Source organism: Heterodontus francisci, chromosome 9 (genome assembly GCF_036365525.1).
Source record: "Heterodontus francisci isolate sHetFra1 chromosome 9, sHetFra1.hap1, whole genome shotgun sequence".
Lineage (NCBI taxonomy): Eukaryota > Metazoa > Chordata > Chondrichthyes > Heterodontiformes > Heterodontidae > Heterodontus > Heterodontus francisci.
This window is the reverse complement of record NC_090379.1, coordinates 38786983-38812682: the sequence shown is the minus strand read 5'-3', so window position 1 is coordinate 38812682 and position 25700 is coordinate 38786983. Positions and strand designations below refer to the sequence as shown.

The 25700-nt window shown below is 41.7% G+C and overlaps 1 protein-coding gene across 3 annotated transcripts in view; it reads left to right on the top strand.

The window, feature by feature from the left end:
* Positions 1-25700, top strand: part of LOC137373683 (spermatogenesis-associated protein 7-like) — a 75831-nt gene that overhangs the window by 12715 nt on the left and 37416 nt on the right. For 2 of the 3 annotated variants that reach the window (XM_068038847.1, XM_068038848.1), the window contains 3 exons: positions 3269-3361; positions 5861-5908; positions 20052-20176. In XM_068038847.1, coding sequence (XP_067894948.1) covers positions 3269-3361; positions 5861-5908; positions 20052-20176 — 266 coding nt within the window. Of the gene's footprint in view, positions 1-3268; positions 3362-5860; positions 5909-18492; positions 18617-20051; positions 20177-25700 lie in introns of those variants that run through there. The other variant, XM_068038849.1, reaches the window with a different exon arrangement.

Here is a 25700-nt window from a genome sequence, read left to right as displayed (position 1 = left end):
ACACCACACTGGACTGATGACCATAAACATTTGGAGCCATGCGGCGATTTCTGGTTTCTTGCATCCTGTGCAGGACCTGGGATGGGGACTTAATTGATACCGTGTTGATGTCAGTCAGTGATTCAAGGCTGGAAGCTAAAACTCTATGCTATAACCAATGAGGATTGGCATCAAATCAACTTTAAATTGTCTGGTGGTGATGACAGGCAGCCACTTGCGGATCCCTTGAAGTCTTCACGCGACCCTCCAGTTGAGAACTCTTGTCTTATAACATTTAACTTTTTGTGTAGGAATGTGGATCTGATCTAAGTTATCCAGACGATGACGGTTCCAGGTTTGATTCTGTACTTTGCTGAGTTGGTCAGTCTTGGCTGGAACAATGGTTGGGATGCATATTAGGCTTCAGTGTAACCAGATAAAGAGGGTTTCTGTTAACCATAAATGCATGTTCATGGATGTTGGCTGAGGACAAGTTTAAGTTGGGCTCTGATGCAGGTTGAATAGACAGGAGGAATAATCACATGGTGAAGTGCTGGTGAACTTGTGCAACTATACCCTTACTACTAGGGTAACTAGGCTTTGCCATCCATGAGCTTATTGTGGATGGTTGCATCGATATCGTGGCCTTAATGAAAATCTGGCTGAGGTTTGATGACAACCTCCTGTTAAATTAAGCCTCCCCTGACCTCCAAGCTATACCTTCCACCACTTGCCCTGTCAAGACCGTCACGATGTTGGTGTGTACTTATCACTAAATCACACTTTGGCTTGTCCCCTCACTCCTTTGGCACTTTCTCCTCCTTTTGAGCGTCTCACCTTGTTCCACCTCTCTCATCTCTCATTTAAAATCCTCATTCTCTACCGCCCACCCAAGTACTATAAATGTTTTCTCGCCGAGATATCTTCATGCTTTCCTCTCTCAACCTCTGCACTGAGTGACTTATCCTCAATGATTTCGACCTCAATCTCAACTCATCATGCTCCCTCTCCTCTGAGTCCACTGCCTTCATATCCTCTCTTAATGTCTCTTTCCATGGAAACTGTCCAACCCATATCACAGCCACCCTCTTGACCTTGCCATCTCCCATGGCTTCACGACTCCCATCACATCAATCACAGATCAGGCCATCTCTGATCACTTCCTTGTATCATTCTCCCCCCCCCACATCGCCCTTCCCCGTCCCAACCCTATTTCCTTTGTGTCTGCCCCTGGAAAAAAACTATCCCCCAATTCACTTACATTTGCATTTTCAGAATTCCAACTGTTTTGCCTTTGGATTTCTGTTCACCAGACATTTCTGCAGCTACTGATTTGCTCAACCACACCCTCACCTCTAACTTTGAATCCATAGCCTCCACTCAAACCATTACTATCTCTCACCCGGGCCATTCCCCCAGTACAGCCCTCATCTCCATTCCCTTAAGTCCAAGGGATGTAGACTTGAACGGATGTTATGGACAACTGGTTTATCCATCAACCACCAGATCTGGTTGGACCACATAAAACATCATATGGTACTGCTCTCGTCTGAGAACTGCTCTCTATTCCAGGATTATTTCTGAAAACAAAGATTCCTTTTCCCCCTCCCAACCACTGGCTTCTTTTCTCTACAGCAAAACATCTTCTTACATTCTCTACCTTATCTCCTCCACCCTAATCTCCAAGTACGTGCGAGGAGCTTACGGACTTCTTTGTTTCTAAGACCGAGACCATCTGATCAGCTGCCTCTGCCACTTGCCCTCTTCTAGCCCACCAGGCCATATTTCCAGTAAAGCTCCCCCCTTACCTAGCCCTGCGCTCGCATCATTCTCTAGTTTCTCTCCCATCTCCCCTCATGGCCTTTCCGAGCTCATCTTGCCCATTAACCCACCTACTGCTCTCTCAACCCTAATCCCACTAAACTGCTGACCGCACAACTTGCCTTTCTGGCTCTTATGTTAGCTGATATTGTTAATTGTTCTCTCTCAGGTACTGTCCCTCTCCAAATCTGCTGTCATTCCACTCCTCAAAATAACCCACCCTCCAAAATTATCCCTCCTAATCCTTTTGCCAGCAGCCTTTGACATGGTTGACAGTACCATCCTCTTGCAATGACTCTCCTCTTGTCAACTAGGTTGGTGGGACAGCTCTCGCCTGGTTCCATTCTTATTTATTTAATTATAGTCAGAGAAGTGACTGCAATGGCTTCTCTTACTGTCCCAGCATCATTGCCTCTGGAGTCACCTAAGGATCTATCCTTGGGCCCTTCCTATTTCTCATCTACATGCAATCCCTTAGCAACATCACCCAAAAACACGACATCAGGTTCCACATGTGTGCTAATGAGACCCAGCTCTACCTCATCATCATCTCTCTCAACCCCTCCACTGTCTCTGATTTGTCACACTGCTTGTCCGACATCCAGCAATGGATGAGGAGAAATTTACCCAGACTAAATATTAAGAAGACTGAAATCATTGTCTTCAGTCCCCATCGCAAACTCTGTTCCCTAGCCACCCTTTCCCTGGCCACTGTCTGATGCTGAATCGGACCATTCACGACCTTAGAGTCGTATTTGACGCCGAAATGAGCTTCTAATCGCCATCACCAAAATCAGCTACTTTCGTCTCTATCATCCATCTTCAACCCTGCCTAAGCTCATGTGCTGCTGAAATCCTCATCTATATCTTTATTACCTCTAGATTTGACTATTCCATTGCTCTCCTGGCTGGCCTCTCTTCGATTTTAAAATTCTCATCTTGTTTTCAGATCACCCAGCCTTCACCTCTCCCTATCTCTGTTACCTCTTCCAGCTGCACAGCCTTCCGGCATCTCTCTACTCCTACAATTCTGGCCTCTTGCGTATCACCAATTTTATTTTGTTCCATCTTTGGCCCTTACGCTCTGGAATTCCTTCCCTCAGCCTCTCCATCTCTCTCTCTCCTCCTGTGAGATGCTCCTTAAAACTTACATCTTTGATCAATCTGCTGGTGATCTGCCCTAATATCTACTTGTGTAGCTCATTGTCAGATGTTATTTGATATTGCTGTTGTGAAGTGCCTTGGGATATTTGACTGTATTAAAGGCGCTATATAAATGCAGGTTGTTGTTTTTGAGAAAGTAATTAGGATGGAAAACCTGCTGAAGTCTGAGCCATGAACCTTAATAGTAAATTAATGCTTGGGTACATGTCAATGGTCAATGCCTGAAATTTACTTGTTCCTGATTTTTAAAAGCATTTCAGATTCGTTTTAGTATGTAATGTCCTCCCTTTTTTTTTCCTTACAGCTTACAGTGCAGGTTCTTGCAGGAATATGATGGACCCATACCTAACCCAGGCTCATATGGCATCCCACTACAACAGAATCCTCTCTGCCAAAGGTAATGTCTCATATTATCATTATTATATAAAAACTAGTATGCTTCACTGTATAGTAATTTGTAGTATTATACTTCATTGTATGCCTATATAACTATAAGGAATCTCAAGCCCTCTGGCTACAATATAATTGCTCTCTTATCCAAATTTGCTGAAATTTAGCTATAGATAGGCAACTTAGATCGATTTCAGGTAATAATTTTGTGTCCATTGCGAATACTGTTGTTTAGTTAAGCACACCAGGGCTATACAGTACGAGCAAAATGAACGAGGTAACTTTCTTTCTGTTGCGAAGAAGAGACAGTTTTTCCTAACCACACAATTTCGGGGATTACAAGCATAATTGTTGTTTTCATATCTTCACGCTCTTTTGTTGGAGAATAATGTTAAGTAGTGTAAGGATTCACAGGCTTATAAACAGTCTGACAGGCCGCAACATGAACGCTTCTTCCATGATTGTAACCATCTATATACTAGCCGATAGGGTGGTTAGTTATAGGGGGCTGGATTTTAAATGGCCCGGGCAGACCCCCCCCCGAGATAATGTGGAGGGGGCGGGCAGTCCGTCCCCAGCAATGGCGTCCGGCACCACTATGCTGGCGCCAAGGCCATTCTTAAAGGGCTTTGAGCCTTTCAACTTGTTTGAATATTTAAAGATATAGCAATGTTAAATTTAATTAGAAAAATAAAATTAATATTTCTAGCACCTCTCCTACCCCCGCAATAACCATACAGTTCATTCCTTGCCCTCTTTTCCCGCCCCCCCCCACCCCCAAAATACTTACCTCATGTACCTGACTTCCCCCCCCCCTCAAAGTTTATAGACTTTTGCCTTTAACCCCTTTCCACCATCCACTTGACCAATCAGAATAGGTTGACCCCACTCCCCTGCCCACGCACAGAGAAACTTACCTGCTATCCCCTTCCCACCAGTGTTACGTCTTGGATCTTCAAACGTAGATCTGAAGGCGCAGGAGTGCCGGCCACCGGAATTAATATCGGTGCGGCACGGATGTTGGGAGCAAGATGTTCATTAATGCAGGTATTTAAATAAATTTGCTTATGTAAATCCTGGTCCGGTCACCGTGTGGCAGCAGGGGCTGCCACGAGGCCCATTGGGCCGGGCCTTCTCAGCATCGAGGTCCGTAGTGGGCCTCTCCCAGAGGCATTTTCTGCCCCACCCCCCCCCAACAACCTCACCATGGCCCCCAATGTCAGGGGGTGGGGGGGGAGGGGTTTGTAAAATCCAGCCCACAGTAGGAGGATATTATTGTCTCCCGCAATTCATACAATGAAGGTGCATTGCCCACACCCATCAGAGGAGGGGTGTCTCTCTCAACGTGAACCTAGAATTCAGGATTGAAGAGCCAGTCTTCACTCAAGTCTAGAGTTAGGTTCACACCTTGTATCTTCTAACTCAGAGGCAGGAAGGGTACCATTAAACCAAGGATTGCAGTAGAGATTACATTATTCTGACAGGAGCCTGTATGACATTGTTGCCATCCAATCTGTCAATAGCAGCATAAAGGGAAATTTTATGGAAATATGATAAATGAAGTGAGACAAATAGCGTTCTACAGTCCTGCTGGTATTAAAGAATGCTTCCAAGCATCACTATCTTTGGTTGCAGATAGGCACTTGAACTTGAAAGTTAAGCTTGAATTCCTATCTATAGGAAAATCAGAAATAAAAAGAGAAAATGCTGGAAATACTCAGCAGCTATGGAGAAAGAAACAGAGTTAATATAGTTATAATCCAGAAAGCCAAATGGCAAAGGATAGATGTAGAGCCAATCTTTACATACTTTTATAAGCATGTATTTACAGAGATACACATTTCAGATATGAATCTCCTCACCCAACCACCACAATTTCAGTCTGTTCCTATTTATAGCACAAGTGAATACCCAGTTAATGCTCACCACCTGTATATAATTAAATACTTAATATACAATTAACAAATGTTTCAGGTTCATGTTCTTCCTTCAGAAAACATAGAGGTGCATGATCTGAAATAGTTTGAATTCATGTTGAGTCCAGATGGTTGTAAAGTGCCGAATCAGATGAAGTGCTGTTCCTCAAGCTTCTGTTGAGCTTTATTGAAACAGCATATGAGAAGAGCAGACCTTCTTCAAGGTGAGCATTTCTGGAAAAGAAATGGTAGTGAATTAAACACTAATAAAAAAAGCAAAATCCCGTTGATGCTGGAATTCTGAAATAAAAAGGGAAAATGGTGGAAACACTCAGCTCAGAAGAGGGTAATCTGTTTTAATCATCTCTGCTGCATGAAGGGGAAACTAGGTGAGCAAATGTGGGGTAAAGGAATAAACAGATTTGCCATTGAGGTAAATGAGATGGGGTGGGATGAGGCTCGTGTGGGTGGAGCATAAACAGGCTGAATGGCCTGTTTTTGTGCTGTAGATACTATGTAATTCTAAGTTTTTTTTTCTATTGAAAGCTTACCCAGTCTCTCTCAAAAGGTAATTCTATTTTTTCTTTCAGCTTCAGTGGATTGTTCTGTTCCAAAAAGCATGCTGTTAAGCGTAAAATGTAAGTAATTCATTTTGTTGTAAGTGAAATAAGGGAAAAATATGAAATAGAATAAATCCACAAATATTTACACTGAAAATTGTAGAATCAAAAAATTACACAGCACAGAAGGCAGTGCATCATGCTTGTGGCAACTCTATAAAAGAGCAGTACACTCAATCCTATTTTCACAATAACATTAATTTTTTAATTTTAAAATATTTATCCACTTCCATTTTGAAAGCTTTAAGGATCTACTGTCATCATTATTTTTGGTAGGTCATTCCATGTCCTAATGACTTTTTTTTTAATGCAGACATTCTCCTAACCTCTCCCTTTGATCTTTTGGTGAATTTATGCTCTATAATGACTGTTTCACCAATCAATGAAAATTGTTTTTCTCGATTTACCTCACAAAAATCTCAATTTTGAATATCTCCATCAGCTATCCTCTCAACGTTCTGTAGTGTAATGAAGAGCATCCCAGTTTCTCCAGCCTATCTTCATAAATACATCCTCCCATCCCTGCTGTCATCTTAATGAATCCCTGCTGCAGCCTTTTCATGATAAGGTGCCCAAAGTAAGGCGCCCAAACACGGATACCATATTCATTTGGTCGACAAGTTGCCTACGTGGCACCTTATCAGATTTTAAAAAATTTTTTATATCCAAAGCATCTATTGCATATACTTTATCAATAAACTGTTATTTACTCAAAGAACTGACATTTTTCAGATAACACTTGCCTTTTACCAATCCATGCTGGCTCTCCTTAACTAATCCACATCTTTCTGGATGATTACTAATACTATCCCAAATTATGGCCCCCAAAAGCTTATCCACCACTGATGTTGTGCCGAATGTTCTGTATTTTTACCTGGTTTATCCCTTTCTCTGTTTTTGAACAGAGGTGTTATCTGTAATCTGCCACAACTTCTGGATCCAAGGATATTTGAAAAATTGTGGTCGGATCTCTGCTTTTTCCTGTCTGACTTACCTCAGTATTCTAGAGCTTATGCCATCAGGAAATCAGAAAATTCTTGAAAACTCTGCAAATCAGGTAGCATCTGTGGAAAGAGAAACCGAGGTATCGTTTTGGATCGATGACCTTTCGTCAGAACTATCTCCTTATTTATACTTATCCTATTTAATCATTCCACCTCCTCTTGTACTCTTTCACGCCCACAATCATACTAATCTGTGAAAACTGAGTGTCATTCTTTTGTCCTTTTATTTCATCTTTAAACCTACCCACTCCTTAACTATTCTTTTACATTTTATGTGTTTATAATTTTTTTTTTACTATTTCCTTTATTTTACCTGCCTATCTTTTATCCATCTGATCTTTTCTAATTTCTTTTGCTTCCCTCCATACTTGTATATTTTGCTTGATTTTCTTTTGTATTATTAGCCCCAAGTATTAATTGTATATTAATTGGGTGGTGGGCATTAACTGGGGATTCACCTGTGCTCATATATATAGAAACAGGCTGAAACTGTGGTTGTTGGATTGGCGATGCATGATATGTAATGTGTGTCTCTGTAAATAAAAGCTTTTAAGCACAGGCTCCAGTTCTACCCTTCATTTCCTGCCTTTCTGAGTTAGAACAACCAAGTCTGTCTGTTCTGATGAAAGGCCATCGACCTGAAATGTTAACTCTATTTCTCTTTCCATAGATGCTGCCAGAGCTGCTATGTATTTCCAGCACTTTGTTTTTATTTCTATCATTATGCTCGTTTAAGCCTCGTTTGAACTTCTTTACTCATCCAAGGAACTCCTAGTTTTTGATGCACCATCATTATTTTTTGTAAGACTATGTCTAGGCTGTATCATAACCAGCTTTTGTTTGAATGTTTCACATTGTTTGTGCACTGCCTTTTTGCCAGTTTTTCTTTCCAGGTTATGTGGGCTAGTTACCTTTTTATCTAATTGAAATTGACTTTTTTGAAGTCAACCAACTTTATCCTTGAATGTTCCTTCTCCTTTTCAGTTCTTAAATTGAATCAAACTAGCACTGTTAAACAGTAGCACGGTTTCCTAGATGTAACCCTACCTTTACATTACTTACTTGCTTCACTTCATTTCCTAGAACTAGATCCAGCATTACCTAAAATTATTCTGATCAATAAAGCAATCCTGGATACTTTGTAGAAATTCTTCGATTTGTCTGCCACTTATTTTTACTGCAGTCTAGCTTCGGATAATTTAAAAAGTCAACCAGTATTAGAGCCCTCTCTAATATTGCAATATGTTTTTATTTCTATTTAGGTCCCTGTATGAGGACAGTAGATTTTTGTGTTTGTTTTAATACCTTTACAGTGAACATTTGGTTTTCTATCAATAATAAATCTGGGATCCTTCTTTATTGAAGATTTAATTTAGTTTTCACCAATGTTTGAGATAAAAATGACAAAGATAATTTGACTGCTGATATTTGCCTTAAATTTGAGGGTCTCCTGATGACTTGCAGCAGTGGGTAAATGCGCTTCTCCAGTGTGGCGCTGTGTTGTTGGCTTTGTTGAAACATTATCTACTCCATGAATATCTGAGGTCAATCAGTCTTCGCTGCCCTGGGTTAGGAAAGAAAAAACTAGCCAGGGTTAATGTTTCTGATTAGTTTTTGAGTAATCTCTGTTGAAAAGTGCATGTCTGGACATCAAGTGAAGATTGAATTGGGTTGGCACCGATGCAACTATGTTCACTGGCCATTTGAATGCTGTATTAAGGGGCAGCTCAAGCCTGTGAAAACATACCTCAACATGCTGGTGACTTCTAAAGAAGAGGGGTGTAAATTGGAGAGATGATAAAATCCAATTAAAAGAGGGATCTGCAGTTGAGTGTGTTTTACAAAATTTAATTATGAATCTAATCTAACATGAGGCACTTGGGCAAAATAACAAAAATACTTTTATGGTTGCATTGCAGCAATCATGGCTGGAATTTTATGGTCCACCCCCCACCCAGGAATGGAGTGGGAGGGGGCTGTAAAGTCGGGTGGGATGGCGGAGGTGCCATGCCCAACGCCTACTCGCCCCCGCTGGTATTTTACCAGCAGTAGGGGATGTGGCAGTCGGCCCACCCACCCTAAGGCCAATTGAAGCCCTTGAGTGGCTAATTAATGCTCACTTAAGGTCTCTTCCTGTTGCTGCTGGTATTTTACCAGTGAGGGTGGATTCCCCACCTAGGGAGGCCACTCAGTTAAACCTGGCAGCCTCCTTCTGGGCTTGGGGGGGGCCCTCCTGATTGTGAAGCACAGGGTGCCCAGAGAGCCCCCCCAGCAGCCCAGGCCGCCCCTGCTGGAATATCTCCCCTGCCCTCGTGATCGACACCCTCCCTTTGCCTTCACTATTACTTCAGATAAATGAGAAGCTAAGTGAACTGCAGACTAGTCCGCCATTTACAATATACTTGCTTATTTATTCATTTCTTTAACTACATCAGTAAACCTTCTTAACTTGCGAACTATTCAGTTGAGATAAGTTATGAAACTTCTTACTTCATGCATCAGCCTGCATTCGTAGACAAATGTGCAGTGTGAAATTTAACACTGAACTTCAAAGCTTAAGGGACTGTAGTTGAAAATTTTTTAAAAATTTGCAACCATTTCAAACTGAAGTTTGTACAGTTGCATCTCAATGAGACTATTCTGTTTTGTGTTTATGGTTTAAACATGTTTCCAAACCCAGAAAACAGAAATTTTATTTTTTCAAGAATTGCTGAAAATAGAGACATGTTTTAGTTTTTTAGTGTTAGAGATACAGCACTGAAACAGGCCCTCCGGCCCACCGGGTCTGTGCCGACCATCAACCACCCATTTATACTAATCCTACACTCACCCCATATTCCTACCACATCCCCACCTGTTCCTATATTTCCCTACCACCTACCTATACTAGGGGCAATTTATAATGGCCAACTTACCTACCAACCCGCAAGTCTTTGGCATGTGGGAGGAAACCGGAGCACCCGGAGAAAACCCACGCAGACACAGGGAGAACTTGCAAACTCCACACAGGCAGTACCCAGAATTGAACCCGGGTCGCTGGAGCTGTGAGGCTGCGGTGCGAACCACTGCGCCACTGTGTAATGTTGTCGAAGCTTTTCATCTTGCACTCATCAGGACAATCACAAGAATAACCAATGTAAGGGAAAACAACAACTCGCACTTCATGAGACGAGAGTGCTGATTGGTTGGCAAGTGAACTCTGATTGGTAGCAGTGTTGCCATGGAGAATGCACCAGTTTACAGTGACTGACAGTTAGCTGCCTAGCTTTGTTTGAAATTTAAACCAGGCAGCTTGACTGTGGTCAAGGCATTGCCCTGAGGAGTGAACCAGCGAATGGCTGTCACTTATTTTGTTCAGCTGAAACAGGCGCAATGTTTGTACATAATCTTAATATATGTAGCTTCCAGTATGCGCAAATGCGCCACATTGTGAGCCCTACTGGCAATCTTAAATTGGTTGTCAGCGTAATTCTTAGCACACTGGATTATTTAGCAAATGTTGTCCAATCGTGGAATCACATCTAACGTTGGACGCTGCTTTGAGTTTTGCAAGCACGAGCTGGTTGGGTACGGCCTGTACCTTGCCATTGCGAACAGCAAAAGGGACATGTCGTTTGATACGATGTGTGTACGGTCTATATACCTAGTATCACACTGGCATTGAAATTCATATATCTCATTACTCATTTGTGTGATAGGCAGGATGTCTTTTTGGCTTGACGGCAGTCTCCTGTTAGTGGCGAACACCACATGTGTCGCTACTGCATTGTAGCAGCATGAAACAGCTAGCTTTACTTGTTGCTCAAATTTTTGGGATACATTATCTTGCCAGAGATAGAGGTAGACTGGGCACTTTTCAGGGCCGGAAAATACGGCCTTCGGCCCATTCGTAAGTTTGCGTGATATACAGCAAGAAATGATCTGATCAGGGTAGCCATTGTCATGCAGGATGTCTTTGATTCGCCCTATTTCAGTATCAAGCTTGCATGGTGAGCAAATGGCTCGGGCCCTATTTACGAGGTTGACGATAAAGCCAATCTTATAGCGCATGGAACTGTAAGAATCCCAACGCGTGTAATGACCAGTGAAGATAGGTTTGCGGTAGACCGTGGTAGAGATCTGCTGAACAGATTTCTCAACAATAAGTCAAAGAAAGGCGGCTCATTTGACTGCTCCATTTCAAAGGTGAATTTGAGTGCAGGATGGAGCCCCTTAAGACGTGTAAGTCTACTTCAATTCGCAAGAATTCGACAAGTCTCTATTTTCAGCATGTTACGACTAGGTGAGAAAGAGGTCTTGGGGGTTCCCTTTCAGCCTTCGCCTGGTCTTACTGTAACGGTTTTGTTTTTATATACACACTGTTTTAAACTCCACCTTGGTGAATCCTTGTTCACCGCTTTCCAATTATAAGGCAAAGAAATAAGCACAAACAGGCTTTCTTAGGTTTAAAGAAGAAAAGTGAAATTTATTTTAAAACTTAACCGAATTAGAGTTTAACGCCTACGGATACACGCCGCGCCCCATGTTCGCATGCATATGCAATATGCACATGCGAATAGAGACAGAAAAGAGCAGAAGAAAAATAAAGTGAAAAAGTTTGAGACAGTCTCTGAAGGGGGGTTTGTTACTGTGCTTCGAGCTCACTGTAGTCCTTACTTGTAGGTAGATCTTGCTTTTCGTTGAGGCCCAGTATTCTTCTTAAACCTTTTTCACTGTAGGAGACTTTTCTCTCTTGGGGTTCATGTGTCTTCAATGGGTCTTGGAGTTCCGTGAGAAAGAGATGGAAGCAGACAGGAGAGGTCTTTTCAGTCCAGGAGCAAACCGCTTTGAGTTCAAATTTTTTGTGGCAAGTTCAAAAACAACCTCCAACAGCCAGTTAGTCATGTGACTAAACTGGTCTGACCATGTCTGTTTGTGTATTTGGCCATCTTAGCAGTCAGCCTGGAGTGTGAGCTCCTCCACCCTCAAAGTCTAGTAATCAAAAGTCCATTGCGGATTGAATGTGTCAGGGCATGGTCTTTTGTCTCTTTTAAGCACTGACTGTAAATATGCAAATGTCTTTACAGTCACAGGTCTGGTACTTTTTTTTAAAAAAAAGTTCTTTCTTTACTCCAGTGTCAGGCAAGCCCCCCCACCTGTCAAGAATGAGGAAAATTAATTTCGCCACATGAACATTGATTTTAAACTGTTGTTGGTGAAGAAAGAACTTGCTTTAAAAACAATTGGAGACTTTGGCTGGAGAGATACATTAGCATATCAACAGACAGTACTTCAAAAGGACAAAGGGGCTATTCCATGCTCTAATTTAATCAACAATGGACTTTTGATTACCAGACGTTGAAGCATTCCAGGTTAACTACTAAGATGGCCGAATGCACAAACAGACGTGGTCAAACCAGTTTAGTCACATGACTGACTGACTGTTGGAGGTTTTGAATTTAAACTGGCCACAGGACTAAAACTCAGAAAGCTGTTTGCTCCTGGACTGAGAATACCTCTCTCCTGTCTGCTCCCATTTCTTTCTCATGGAACGAAGACCCATTGAAGACATGTGAATGCAAAGAGAGAAAAGTCTCCTAAGTGAACAAGGTTTAAGAAGAATACTGGGCCCCAACAAAATGTAAGAGCTGTCTACAATCAAAGACTCTACGGCGAGCTGGAAACGAACAGTAACAAGAAACCCCCTTCAGAGTCTGCCTCAAACCTCTCTACTTTATTTTTCTTCTGCTCTTTTCTGCCCCTATTTGCGTGTGTATATATTGTGTGTGCGTGCTAGCATGGGTGCGTCGTATATCCGTAGGCGTTAACCAAATTAGAGTTTAAGTAAGTCCAATAAATTTCACTTTTCTTCTTTAAACCTAAGAAAACCTGGTGTGCTCATTTCTTTGCCTTATAATTGGAAAGTGGTGAACAAGGATTCACCAAGGGGGGAGCTCAAAGCAGTGTTTAAAAATCAAACCCTATTACAATAACACCAGGTGAAAACAGTAAAAGACTCCTAGACACATTTCTCACCTGGTTGTAACACCAGTAACAGTTTAAAAATTAATGTCCATGTGGCGAAATTAATGTGCCTCATTCTTGGCAGGTGGGGGCCTGCATGACAAGCAATACTCAAGTTCTGTACTACTAACCGAGAATTTTTTCAAAAATGTTATTCTGTCACCAACAATCTGATAATAAAGATGTCCAATTAAAAATAAAAATAGAAGCAGATTAACTTTCTTGCATTCCCACTGGGGCCAACCTTTTACTGTCAGTTATTCCAAATAAACAATATGTCCCTGCTTATTTGCATCTTGAATCAGTTTCCCAGATAGCACGTTGTGATCAAAACAATAAATAACAATGCCTGGAACTCCAGATGACTGTGTTAAGGAATCTAAAAGTTTTAAAAGATTCATAAAGAAAAGTAACATGGCACTGCAGAGGAATAAAAGTACATTACATTTTCATTAATCAAAAATATTTATTATGTTTATATTTACCACACAGACCGCAGCAGTTCAAGAAGGCCACTTACCACCACCTTCCCAAGGGCAATTGGGGATGGGCAATAAATGCTGGCCTTGCCAGCAACACTGTTCCCGTGAATGAAAACTTCAGAAGCCACTAAGAATTACACTAAACCTTGGTTGTCTTGAGACACTTTAAATAAATCAGATTTGACACTAAATATGGACCTGAATGCTTTAATATTCTGTTTACAACCAGGACATATCTGTCTTAATCTTTGTCATTTCCATGTAACCCATATTTCCTCTGTGTCCATTCATATGTGTATTTTGGCTGCCACTCCAGGTATGAGCCCATTACTTAGATCTCCCTTTTTTTTTTGCTGTCCGCTTTATCCCTCTTTCTTTCTTGTCTCCTCCCCTTCTTGACAACTAGTCATTTCACCTTTCATTTCTTCCCTCTTAAGTTCTTTGTTCCCAGAAATCTCTACGCCAACCCATTGTTATTCCTCAACCAACAGTTTTGGTCACTGTCCCAGACTTAAATCCCTTTTTAAATAAGCCCACAAGTCCCCTCTTGCCTCTGATTTCTTTGAGCAAGTTTTTAGTCATGCCTTCTAATATCTCATTCTTTGGCTCAGTTTCAATTCTTGTCTGGTTACACATTTATGAAGTGCCTTGGGATGTTTTTCTCTGTTGAAAGTGCTGTATAAATGCAAGTTGTTAATGTTTAACATTGATGCAACAATTTTCAGGTCTCACCCAAATATTAGTCTTCCTGACACAACTGGAAAAAATGAATGTGATTTTTAAAAAGTGAATTACCACAGTATAATTGAGACTATTGCTTGGAAATATTTCAAGTTGTCTCAAGAAACACATGTAGTTATTTGCCTCTTAATTCAGAATTTGATGGTGTGTACTTGCTGCAAATGCTACTTACTAAAATAGTTTTTTAAAAAAAGACACAAGATCCATGACCTATTTTGAATACGGTAAGAGAAATGATGGAAGCAGAATTTCATTGGCAGAAGTACATTAATAGCCATTTATATGCCTGTTTATTACTTCCAAAAATGTTGTTTCGCTTTATAATTGAAGTAGCTCTATTTACCAATTTTTTGCAATCGCTGCCAAACTCAAGTCGATGGGCATTCAATTCAAGTCCAATTACTGCTTGTAGCAGTGTACTTTATTCCTAATAAAATAGTGCATATCTTTGAAAATGGGAAGATACATTGAATTTTTACAAAATATCTGTGCTCAACAAAGAACTGGGGGATACAACTGTTAAGAAAGACTCAGCAGGCTAGGGCTTTTCTCTCCGAAAAGAAAGACAGACTTGCATTTGTATAGGTCTTTCACAACCACTGGACATCCCAAAGTGCTTTACAGCCAATGAGGTGTAGTCACTGTTGTAGTGTAGGATGCCCTGCAGCCAATTTGTGCAAAGCAGGCTCCCGCAAGCAGCAATGTGATAATGACTAGATAATCTGTTTCTGTGATGTTGCTTGAAGGATAAATATGGACCAGGATACCACCGATAACTCCCTGCTCTTCTTCAAAATAGAGTTGTGGGGTCTTTCATGTTCACCTAAGTGGGCAGACAAGGCCTCAGTTTAACTTCCTCATCCGAAAGATCTTGAGAGAAGACTAAAAGGAGACCTGATTGAGGTGTTTAGAATTATGAAGGGATTTGATGAGGTGGAGATGGAGGAACTGTATCCACTTGTGGGTGAGTCCAGAAAAAGGGGGCATAAATATAAGATAGCTACTAACAAATCATGTAATGAATTTAGGAGGCATTTCTTCTCAGAGTGGTGACAATGCATCTCTGTCATTTGGAGTGGTTGAAGCAGACAGTGTTACATATTTAAGGGGAAGTTTGATGCATACATAAGGGAGAAGAGAATAGGGAGACGTGCAGGCAGTGTGGGAACAAGCAATTAGAGTGGAAGGAGGCTTATGTGAAGTATAAAGACCAGAATATACAAGTTGGGCCACATGTACTGTTTCTGTGCTATAGATTCTATGGGCTGAATTTTCTCTCCAGGGTGGGAAATAGAGATCGGGCCTGTTTCCAGGTGCCAAACCCACTCCCGGGGAAGCTGTCACCCACTGTGATTTTCACAGGGGCACCCCCTTAATTGGACGGGCTTGAAGCTGGAGAAGCCAATCTGTGGCCTTCTAACTTGAAAGGAGCAACAGGCTGTAATGGAAGTTAAGTAAGAAGTGGGCACTTGAACATGAAGGTGCCATCTCTCCAACTTTTTAAAATCTTTAATTAAAAAATGGCTTTTGCAGCTAGGCCACCACTGTGGGCAGGGAGCCCCTCTACAGGCAGCCTGTGGCTGCTGCAGCACCCAGGCAGGGAGGGTCTCTAGGCCTGCCTGGGGCGCTGGCCCCCTGGCCTGCTGCTGGCCTCTATGCAGTTAAACTGCCCCCCGCCACCTCCGGGAACCCGGAGGCCCACTGGAAAATTCCAGTCGGCCTCCTTTAAGAGCCTAATGGAGGGCCTGATTGGCTACCTGCTGCATGCAGGCGGGTAGCCCTGCTGGCACATGGTCCAGCCTTTGCAAAAATGACCCAGAGGGGGATGGAGCCAGGGATCCAGCACACTGGCCAGCGGGGCTATTTTAGCTCCTGTCTGCCTCAAACCCCGGTCCCGGCAGGGCCCAAACATCCAGCCCTGTGTATGGTATGGCATGTAGTAGTTAGGTTACTGTAATAGTAATCCAGAGGCCTGAATTAATAATCCAGGGAATGGGATTTCAAATCCCACCATGGCGGTTGAGAATTTGACTTCAGTTTTGACTTGGGGACATGGGCACAAATTTGAAATTTGCAGATGGCATAAACTTGAAAGTGACATACAGTGAGGAAGATGATACTCTTCAAGTGGACATAGATTGGTGGAATGGGTGAACACAACATGAAATTCAATGAAGAGTGAGGTGATACATTTTGTTTATAAGAATGAGGAAGCACAATACATGTTAAATAGTATGATTTTAAAGGGGGTGCAAGAAGAGAGAGATGGGGGTGTTTGTGCATGTGTTTGAAGGTGGCGAGACAGGTTAACAAAGCAGTTAGTCAAGCATTTGTGATCCTGGGCTTTATAAATAGAGGCATACAATACAAAAAAACTAGGAAGTTATGCTAAACCTATATAAAACACCAGTTCAGTGTCAGTTGGAGTATTGTGTACAATTCTGGGCAACTCACTTTAGAAAGGACGTGAAGGCTTTGGAGAGGGTACAGAAGAGATTTACTAGAACGGTTCCAGGGCTGAGATATTGCAGTTACTTGGATGGACTAGAGAAGCTGGGTTGTTCTCCCTAGTACAGAGAAGACTAAGAGAAGATTTGATAGAGGTGATTAATGCCGTGAAGAGTTTAGATAAAGTAAATAAAGAGAAATTGTTTCCAATGGCTAAAGAGTCGATAACAAGAGGCCACAGATTTAAGGTGATTGGTTAAAAATCCAGCGGCAACATGAGTAAATACTTTTCTGTATGTAACAAGTGGTTTGCCAGATAGGGTGGTAGATACAGATTCTATATTAACCTTCAAAAGGATAAATTCTTGAAGGAGAAAAGATTGCAGGGATATGGGGAAAGAACAGGGCAGTAGTACTAACTGGATTGCTCTTTGAAAGAGTCAGCACAGACTCAATGGGCTGAATGGTCTCCTTCTGTGCTCTACTGTTCTATGATTTTAATTCTATGGTGAAATTTTGTCTTTTGCCTCTAGAACCGATACACCATCCTTTCACCTCTAAAACCTACGTCTGAATTCACCCAAACTGGTGGAATCTTTGTCCTTTGTGAAATGACTTTGGTATCGTCACAGCCCTGTTCCATTTTGGCATGTGATCACAAGACTGTCTCTAATTTGACAAACTAATTTACAGTTTTACACCAAGTATTTGTCTTAGCTTAATCTTGATATCTCACTGTTGAGGGGAAATTCAGTTTATGGAAAAACAAGAGTTATCAAGGTTTATTACAAATACTTCAGAGCAGTACCTTACAATTATATTAATCATTACAAATAGAATCTAACCTCAATGGTGACAGATTTTCAGCATCTCCAGGTATGCCACCTGTTACCAAGGGCACTAGCTTTTAGCATAGCAATTTATTATCTGGTGACATTGAAGCTATTCCATCCCACCAATCAAATGGAGCTTAATTTCGTTTCCCTATTGCCCTATTCTTTGTATACAAGTTTGATAAGTTACTAGAACAGTTAGGTTGTCTCAAGCAGAAAGCTGAATGTACTTCACCAAACCTCTTTCCCCCAGTTTGTCTCAACTGCTGTAACCTAACTGTGCCTCAAATCTGTTGGAGAAGATATGGAGTCAGTGGAGAATGCTTGCATCTTCTAACCTTTTGGTTTGTGGGAGAGTGGTCCTGGCTTATGAGACAAAGGGACTAGAAATAATTAACACTGAACCACCCAGACAGCAGTAACCATGTTTTAGGGTTATCTTTGCAGTTTCCCTGCACTTAATGCTTTAGGGAATTGATTAATCCTATTTACTACCTAGAAGATACATTTCGGTTTTTAGAAGTAGAGTTTTTCCCTGGATCTGGAGATATTTGCATACTGTGTTCACCCTAGGAGCATAATATGATATTGCGATGCAGTTACCCCACTAGCAATGTCTCATTTGGAATATTATTTGCAGTTTTGGGCATAGAACCTTCAAAAGAACTTTGATGCATAGGAAAGGCCTTGCGGCCAATGAGGATGATTCCCTTCACCGCTGGTGCATTTTGGCTGCAGTACTTGCTAGCTACAGGATACACTAACATGTCACCAAGTTACTTCGAAAGAACCTCTCAGCCCCATGACCTCAACTACCAAGAGTAACAGGATCATTGCAAAACCATCAACTGCTAGCTCCCTTCAAGTCATGCAGCATCCTGCCTTGGGCATACACTACTGTTCCTTCATTGTTGCTGGGTCAAAATTCTAGAATTTCCTGCCTAACACTATCATGGGAGCACCAGGACCACAAAAACAGCAGCATTTTAAGGAGAAAGCACACTATCCTTCTCAGGGCAACTAGAGATATGGCCTTGTCCACATCTTCCGAACAAATTAAAAAAAAGAGTCTCCAATGTTTCTGTTTGCAGATGCAAGTAGGCACCAAAAGTATTCAAAGGTATTTTCTAATTGAGCGATTGAAGCTTCAGGAATTGAGCAAAATGTAAACCTGACGCCCCTGAATGAGGAGGTCTCTTTGTGGTAAAGTTATTGGTAAGATTTTTGTGTTTTTTTTTTCCAAATTTGTTTTTCCATGTTTTTTTTTGGAGAGGGCCTTGAAATGGATTGGTTAGGAGTTGGAAAAATATTAAGGATGATTTTATTGTTTCCTTTTGTGGCTGCTAATTGTTCATTGATGGATTTTTAGTGAATAGAAAATTTGCAAAGGGAGAAAGTAAATTTGTTTAGACAGTGAAAAAAATAGTATAAATGGCTTTTGATTGGCTTAAGTATCTCATTGACTAAAAATCAATCATCTTGTATTGTGCCTTGTGGGCATGTTGGCTACTTTATGCCTCTGGTCATGTTCAATGTTCATGTTTTTCCTAAAGATGCATGCTTGATGTAGAAAACTTACTAGCTTTAGGGGAAAGCACACATATATTTCAAAAAGTGCTGTCAATCGTGCAATGGCTTCATATATCAATGAGCTGTGTCAAAGTAGAATGGCAAGTTATACTTCATAATTCTTCAGGAACTGGGTTTATAAGTACTGTTTTGGGGTGTGATATCACTGATTTTTGGAATGATTTTTCAACTGATTTAAAAAAATTCTACCTTTTCTTTCCTCCCTGTACTTGCCACTTGTGTGCCATAAGTCTTCTTATCCGTACCCTTCATACAGTAGCATTTGGCACTTAAAATCCAGAATGTTTGGTTGGTGTATAGTGACTAATCTGAAATGTTTAAATGTTTTGAAGAAAATAGGGATTTTGGGCTTTTCTTTTCCTAGAAATTGGAATGTGTGGAAGTTATGCCATCGCAGTTTATAGCAACATGTTAAACACTGTCAGGTAGAAGTTTGTTGAAGGCAGTGACGCAAAATGAGTGATAGCGGATCGGCCACCTATTATATGCAGCACCAGATATTCAGTTCTATTGCAGTCAATGGAATTAAGTATGAGGTGCTGCATTTAACAGCAGGTCGATATGATAAAAGGCGTTTTTGTGCCACTGCCCAAGACAAGTTTTGACCCCTGCATCTCTTGCTTTGATGAAGTGTTACTTCACCTGATCAGCAATGCTTAAATTTCTTAAGTTCTGAATTTGTTCTGAAATTCACTTGTGCAAGATTCGCCATCTATGCATGTCTTCACATATACAGTTAGTGGTGCCCTTGAGTTTCGGAGGAAATCAGAGTACCAAGTAGGTGTGGTCTGTTTACTCTGACTGCACATATTTAGGTATGTTTACCGGTGCATATATAATGTCATACCATTCAATAGCACTGTCACTGACAGCTACAGCCAATAAAACACTGGTGATTTCCCATCCTCAGAAGTGAGAAAGCCAAATCAGAGTGTAATTTGGCTGGCTCAGTACATCAGATTTTACTGTCAATTCACATTTTTATTAGGTGTTTTTGGAGTGAAAATGTCAACATCGCAAAGCATCAAACTGATCTTAAATTGCTTCTTTTGTTCTTCAGACAAAGACCAGCTGCAGAGGCAAAATCTACAAACTAAGTACCAAAAGGGATTCATCTCAGCCAGGTCAGAATCTTGGTCTAGCTCTGGAAGCAGTGGAAGATTAACTGCAGCAGAATCTATCCAGGTATGAATCTGAATTAATCATGCAAAGTTATGAAATGTTGTTTACAGGTCTAGACATCCCGATACCTTTTTTTTTCAAGTACTTACCCTCCTTGAGTTTACTAAAATCTGTTTGCATAATAATTCAGTACTTGAAAGTTGGAAGACAAGTAGATTTAGTAAAACAAAAAAAACCTATGATGCTGTTGTCCAATAGCCTCATCCCACCCTACCTCTTCAGTATCTTGCAGCTCTGCAGTTCAGCCTGTGTCATCTAACTCTAGCTTCCTGTGCATCACACTTTTCTACTTGCCCACTGGTGGTATCACATTCAGGTCTATTTTCTGGAACTCCCTTGCTGAATCCCTTTGCCTTGCAACATTTCTCCCTGACTTTAAAGCCTGTCTTTAAACCTCACTTTTGAACAACAACCTTGTAACGTGGAAAAACAGCCCAAAGTGCTTCACAAGTAGGTGTTAACAAAACAAGGCTAGGACAGTTGGGTTTTGACAATGTTTTTAAAGTTGGAGGAAGAAGTATTAAATGGAGAAGTTTAGGGAGGGACCTCCAGAGCATAGGATTAAGGCAGTCATAGACTCTGCCATGAGGTGGGGTGAATGTGGGGGGGAGGGAGAGGGTTCACTTACAGTCAGAATCAGAGGAATGGAACTTTTGGGAGCAGATACAGGACTAGAAGAAATTGCAGAGTTAGGGTAGAGCAAGGCCATAGAGGTATTTGTAGACAAGGATTCTCAATTTAATGTATTGGGGGTGGGGAGCCATTTTCAATAGCTATGATTGGGAGGTGATGGGCAAACAGGACAGTGTGTGTTGGAGTAAGCACCGCAGATGTTTGGTGCCATTTTTCTGTATTTAAGGCTCTATATAAATGTAAGTTGTTATCATTGGAGAAGGATTGGGGGCCAGCAAGGAGATCGTTGAAGTAGCTAAATCTGGAGGTGATAAACACATGCACAAGAGTTTCAGCAGTAGCGGGGCTGGGATGGGCAATATTGTATGGCAGAAGTAATGTTCTTAATGAGGGATGTGAGATATGGAGTTTAAAACTCATCTTGGAATTGAACAGAGATTGTGAATGTCTGTCTCATTCAGCCTGAGAGTGTGGCTGGGCAAGAGGATGAAGTAGCAAGGGAGTGCAGGTTTTGGTGGGGACCAAAGACAAAAGCTTCCATCCTCCTCTTATAGAACTGGAGGAAGTTTGGCATCCAGGTCTTGATGTTAGATTTACAATCTAATAACATAGAAGCAATTGCGAGGAGAATTGAGTATCATCAACATGCAGGGTAAAGTTGTTCCTGTCTCTATAACTGTGCTCTCAAGGCAGGGATCATTCTTTCTGCCCTTCTCTGTACATTCTCCAGAGCAAAACTGTCCTTCCTGCAATACACACAGGACCCCATTTTCCTTGGCTGTAGCTTCCTGCATGTGAACTGTCAGGATTGGTCAGTGATATTCCCATATCTGTCTTTCCTTCAACCACCTATCGAACCTATTGCTACATGTTAATAAGGTGTGCTTCAGTCACTAACTTCAGTGGTACATTCCACTGCCTCACAATCTTCTATGTAAAAATGTTTCCCCTGATTTGTTCTAAATATTTTACATTTAATCTTATATCTATAATCCCTTCATTCTTGATACCTCAGACACTCTCTGTTTCTATCAATATCCAATCTCTTCATAATTTTAAACATTTTAATGAAATTATCCCATAATCTCCTCTGCTCCAATGAATACAGCCCCATTTACTCATGCCTTACTTTGTATTTGTATTACATCATACCTGGTAGCATTCTAGTGAATCTGTGCTGTATCCTCTCTATTGCTTCAGCACGCCTCTGTACCTTAGAGCCTAAAATTGCATGCATTATTCCAGCTGTAGTCTTAATAAAACTTTGGACAGATTTAGCATTACATCTTGACAACTCAATATTCTGTTAGCTTTTATTACATGATCTTAGCCACGTGATTTGCTATTTAATATCTTGTGAACCTAAACCCCAAATCTCTGTTCTTCTACATTACCCAGTCTTCCCCCATTAATTGTATAATCATTACTTCTTTAGCAAAATGCACTCTCTCTCATTTACTAACATTGAATGCTGTCCCACAGATTAGTCAAGCAACAGCCTAATGGATTCATACTGACAAATTCATACCTTTCAGCTCATGTCTGAGACTCCTCCATCACCAACCCTGTCCCGCTGCCAGGACAGACCCACCAGTGGTGGCAGCACAGTGCTATACAGTCGTGAGGGAGTGGCCCAGGAAGCCCTCAGTTAACCCCAGACCCCATGATGTCTCATGGCATTAGGTCAGATACGGGCAAGGAAACTTCTTGCTGCTGACCACCACTTGGAAGAATCACTGAGGGTAGAAAGGGCACAGATTGTATTCTAGGTGAGGAACATCAGTGCTCATCAAGGAATGGCTCAGTAGCACCACTACTAATTGAATTGGCCGAGTCCTGAAGGACATAGTTGCCATGCTTGGCCTGCAGCAGGTAGTGAGAGGATCAACAAGGGAAAAACCTACTCGACCCCATCCTCACCAAACTGCCCATTGTAGGCACATGTTCCATGAGCATATTGCCAGGAGTGACCACTCCTTGTGGAGACCGAGCCCGGTCTCACAAGGAGGACACCCTCCATCGTGTTGTGTGGTACTACCACTGTGTTAATGGGATAGATTGAGAACAAATCTAGCAACTCAAAATTGGGTATCCATGAGGTGCAATAGACCATCAGTAACAGCAGAATTGTATTCTACCACAATCTGTAACCTCATGGTGTGGTATATCCCTCAGTCTACCATTATCATCAAGCCAGGGAACCAACCCTGGTTCAGTGAGGAATGTAGAATAGCATGCAGGAGCAGCACCAGGTATGCATAAAAGTGAGGTGCTGATCGGTGAAATTACAACACAAAAGTACATGTATGCTAAACAGTGGAAGCAGCATGGTAAAGAAGAGCTAAGCGATCCCACAACCAAGGGATCAAATCTAAGCTCTGCAGTCCAGCCACATGTCATGAATGGTGGTAGACAATTAAACAACTAACAGGAGGAGGAGGCTGCATGAACATTCCCATTCTTGGTGATGGTGGAGCCCAGCACGTGAGTGGAAAAGACGAGGCTGAAGTATTTGCAACCACTTTCAGCCGTAAGTGCTGAGTGGATGATCCATCTCGGCATAGTTCTGAGGTCCCCACCATAACCGATGCCAACTCAATTCACTCCATGTGATATCAAGAAATGACTGACCACACTGGATGCAGCAAAGGCCTTGGGTCCCAACAGCATCCTGACTATAGTGCTGAAGATTTGAACTCCAGAACTAGCCACTCCTCTAGCCAAGCTGTTCCAGTACAGGTACAACACTGGCTTCTACCCAATAAAATGGAAAATTGCCCCTGTGTGTCTTATTCACAAAAAGGACAAATCCAATCTGGCCTGTTATCTCCCCATCATTATACTCTCAATCATCAGCAAAGCGATGAGAGGTGTCATCGTGCTATAAAGTGGCACTTACTCAGCAATAACCTGCTCACTGATGGTTGGTTTGGGTTCTGCCAGGGCCACTCAGCTCCAGATCTCATTGCAACATTGGCCCAAATGTGGACAAAAGAGCTGAACTACAGAGGTGAGGTGAGAGTGAATGCTCTTGACCTCAAGGCAGCATTTGACCGAGTGTGGCATTAAGGAACCCTAGCAAAATTAAAGTCAATGGGCATCAGGGGAAAGCTCTCCAGGGACAAAGTCATACCTAGCATCAGGGGAAAACTCTCTAGGGACAGTCATACCTAGCACAAAGGAAGATGGCTGTATTTGTTGGAGGCTAATTATCTCAGCCCCAGACATTGCTGTAGGAGTTCCTCAGGGCAGTGTCCTAGGTCCAAACGTGTTCAGCTGTTTCATCAATGCCCTTCCTTCATCAGAAGGTCAGAAGTGGGGATGTTGGCTGATGATCGCAGTGTTCAGTACCATTTACGACTCCTCAGATACTGAAGCAGTCCATGCCCACATGCTGCTAAACCTGGACAACATTCAGACTTGGGCTGACAAAATGGCAAGTAACATTTGCACCACACACATGCCAGGTAATGATCATCTTTAACAAGAGAGAATCTAATCATGTCCCCTTGATATTCAATGGCAATACAATTGCTGAATCCCCCACAATCAACATCCTGGGGGGGGTCACCATTGACAAGAAACGTAACTGGACCAGCCACATAAATACTGTGGCTATGAGAGTAGGCCATAGGCTGGTTATCCTGTGGCAAGTTACTCACTTCCTGACTCCCCAAAGCCTTTCCACCATCTACAAGGCACAAGTCAGGAACGTGATGGAATATTCTCCACTTGTCTGGATGAATGCAGCTCTAACGATACTCAAGAAACTCCAGCACCATCCAGGACAAAGCATCCTGCTTGGAAATATATCGCTGTTCCTTCAGTGTTGCGAGGTCAAAAACCTGGCGTTCCCTCCATCACAGCACTATGGGTGCACCTATACCAGATGGACTGCAGCAGTTGAAGAAGGCAGCTCACCAACACCTTCTCAAGGGTCATTAAGGATGGGCAATAAATGCTGACCTTGCCAGCAATGCCCACATCCATGAGTGAATAAAGAAAGTTCCTGCATATATTTCCCCCCCACTTTTGAACCTTGCTGATTTATGTTTTTAACTACTATGGACCTAAAAATTGGTATTGGTTTGTGATGACAGTGATGTTTTTTTCCTTATACCTTCTGGTGCAACGATTGCTATTTAATCAATTCAGATACTCTACAAGATTTTCACTGGTTGGAGAAGTGATATGTTGTTACTTATGAACCTGAGAATGGATTTTAAATTGGCAATAAATAATTAATTAATTTTTCCTTTCAGGACCAGGTATCTTGCCACATTCAGTAGTCTTTGTTTTTCAGACTATACTTGTTTCCTGAGCAGAGGTGTTGAACTAAAACACCTGGGAGCCAAATTTACTTGACCATTGGGCCTCTTGCCATAACTCCAGTGGGACACCAGTAGAATGACTCGTGTTCTATACCTTATTAACTTGAGTGGCTACGTGGCAGGATCCTGTGATCAACTTTACCATTCAAAATTTTGAGAATCCTTCATGATCTTTCAATTGCAAACTCTCATATGATTTTCTTCACTGCCTCACTCTCTAATTTCCTTAAAAGAGGCCTATTCCTTATCACATCCTGATAGTATTGGATCATTTACTTTACCTAATCATATGAAGAAAATCAACCACCTGTCATGAAAATTTTTTTGAATCACCTGGCACCTACAAGTGAGTGGTGTTCCCAAGCCCTGAACAAAGTCACAAGCTGCCCGAGTTCCTCTGTGATAGCTTATAAATTGGTTATGATTGGGATTGATATACAATGTGATCCAGTAGTTCCTGAAGTTTTGTTCCATTTAAAATTTAGTTCCACTCTTCTTGGCCACATGCCTGTTCTGAGCATGCACGCTGACAGAAATTAGATCTGCAGCTCCACCACTCTTCT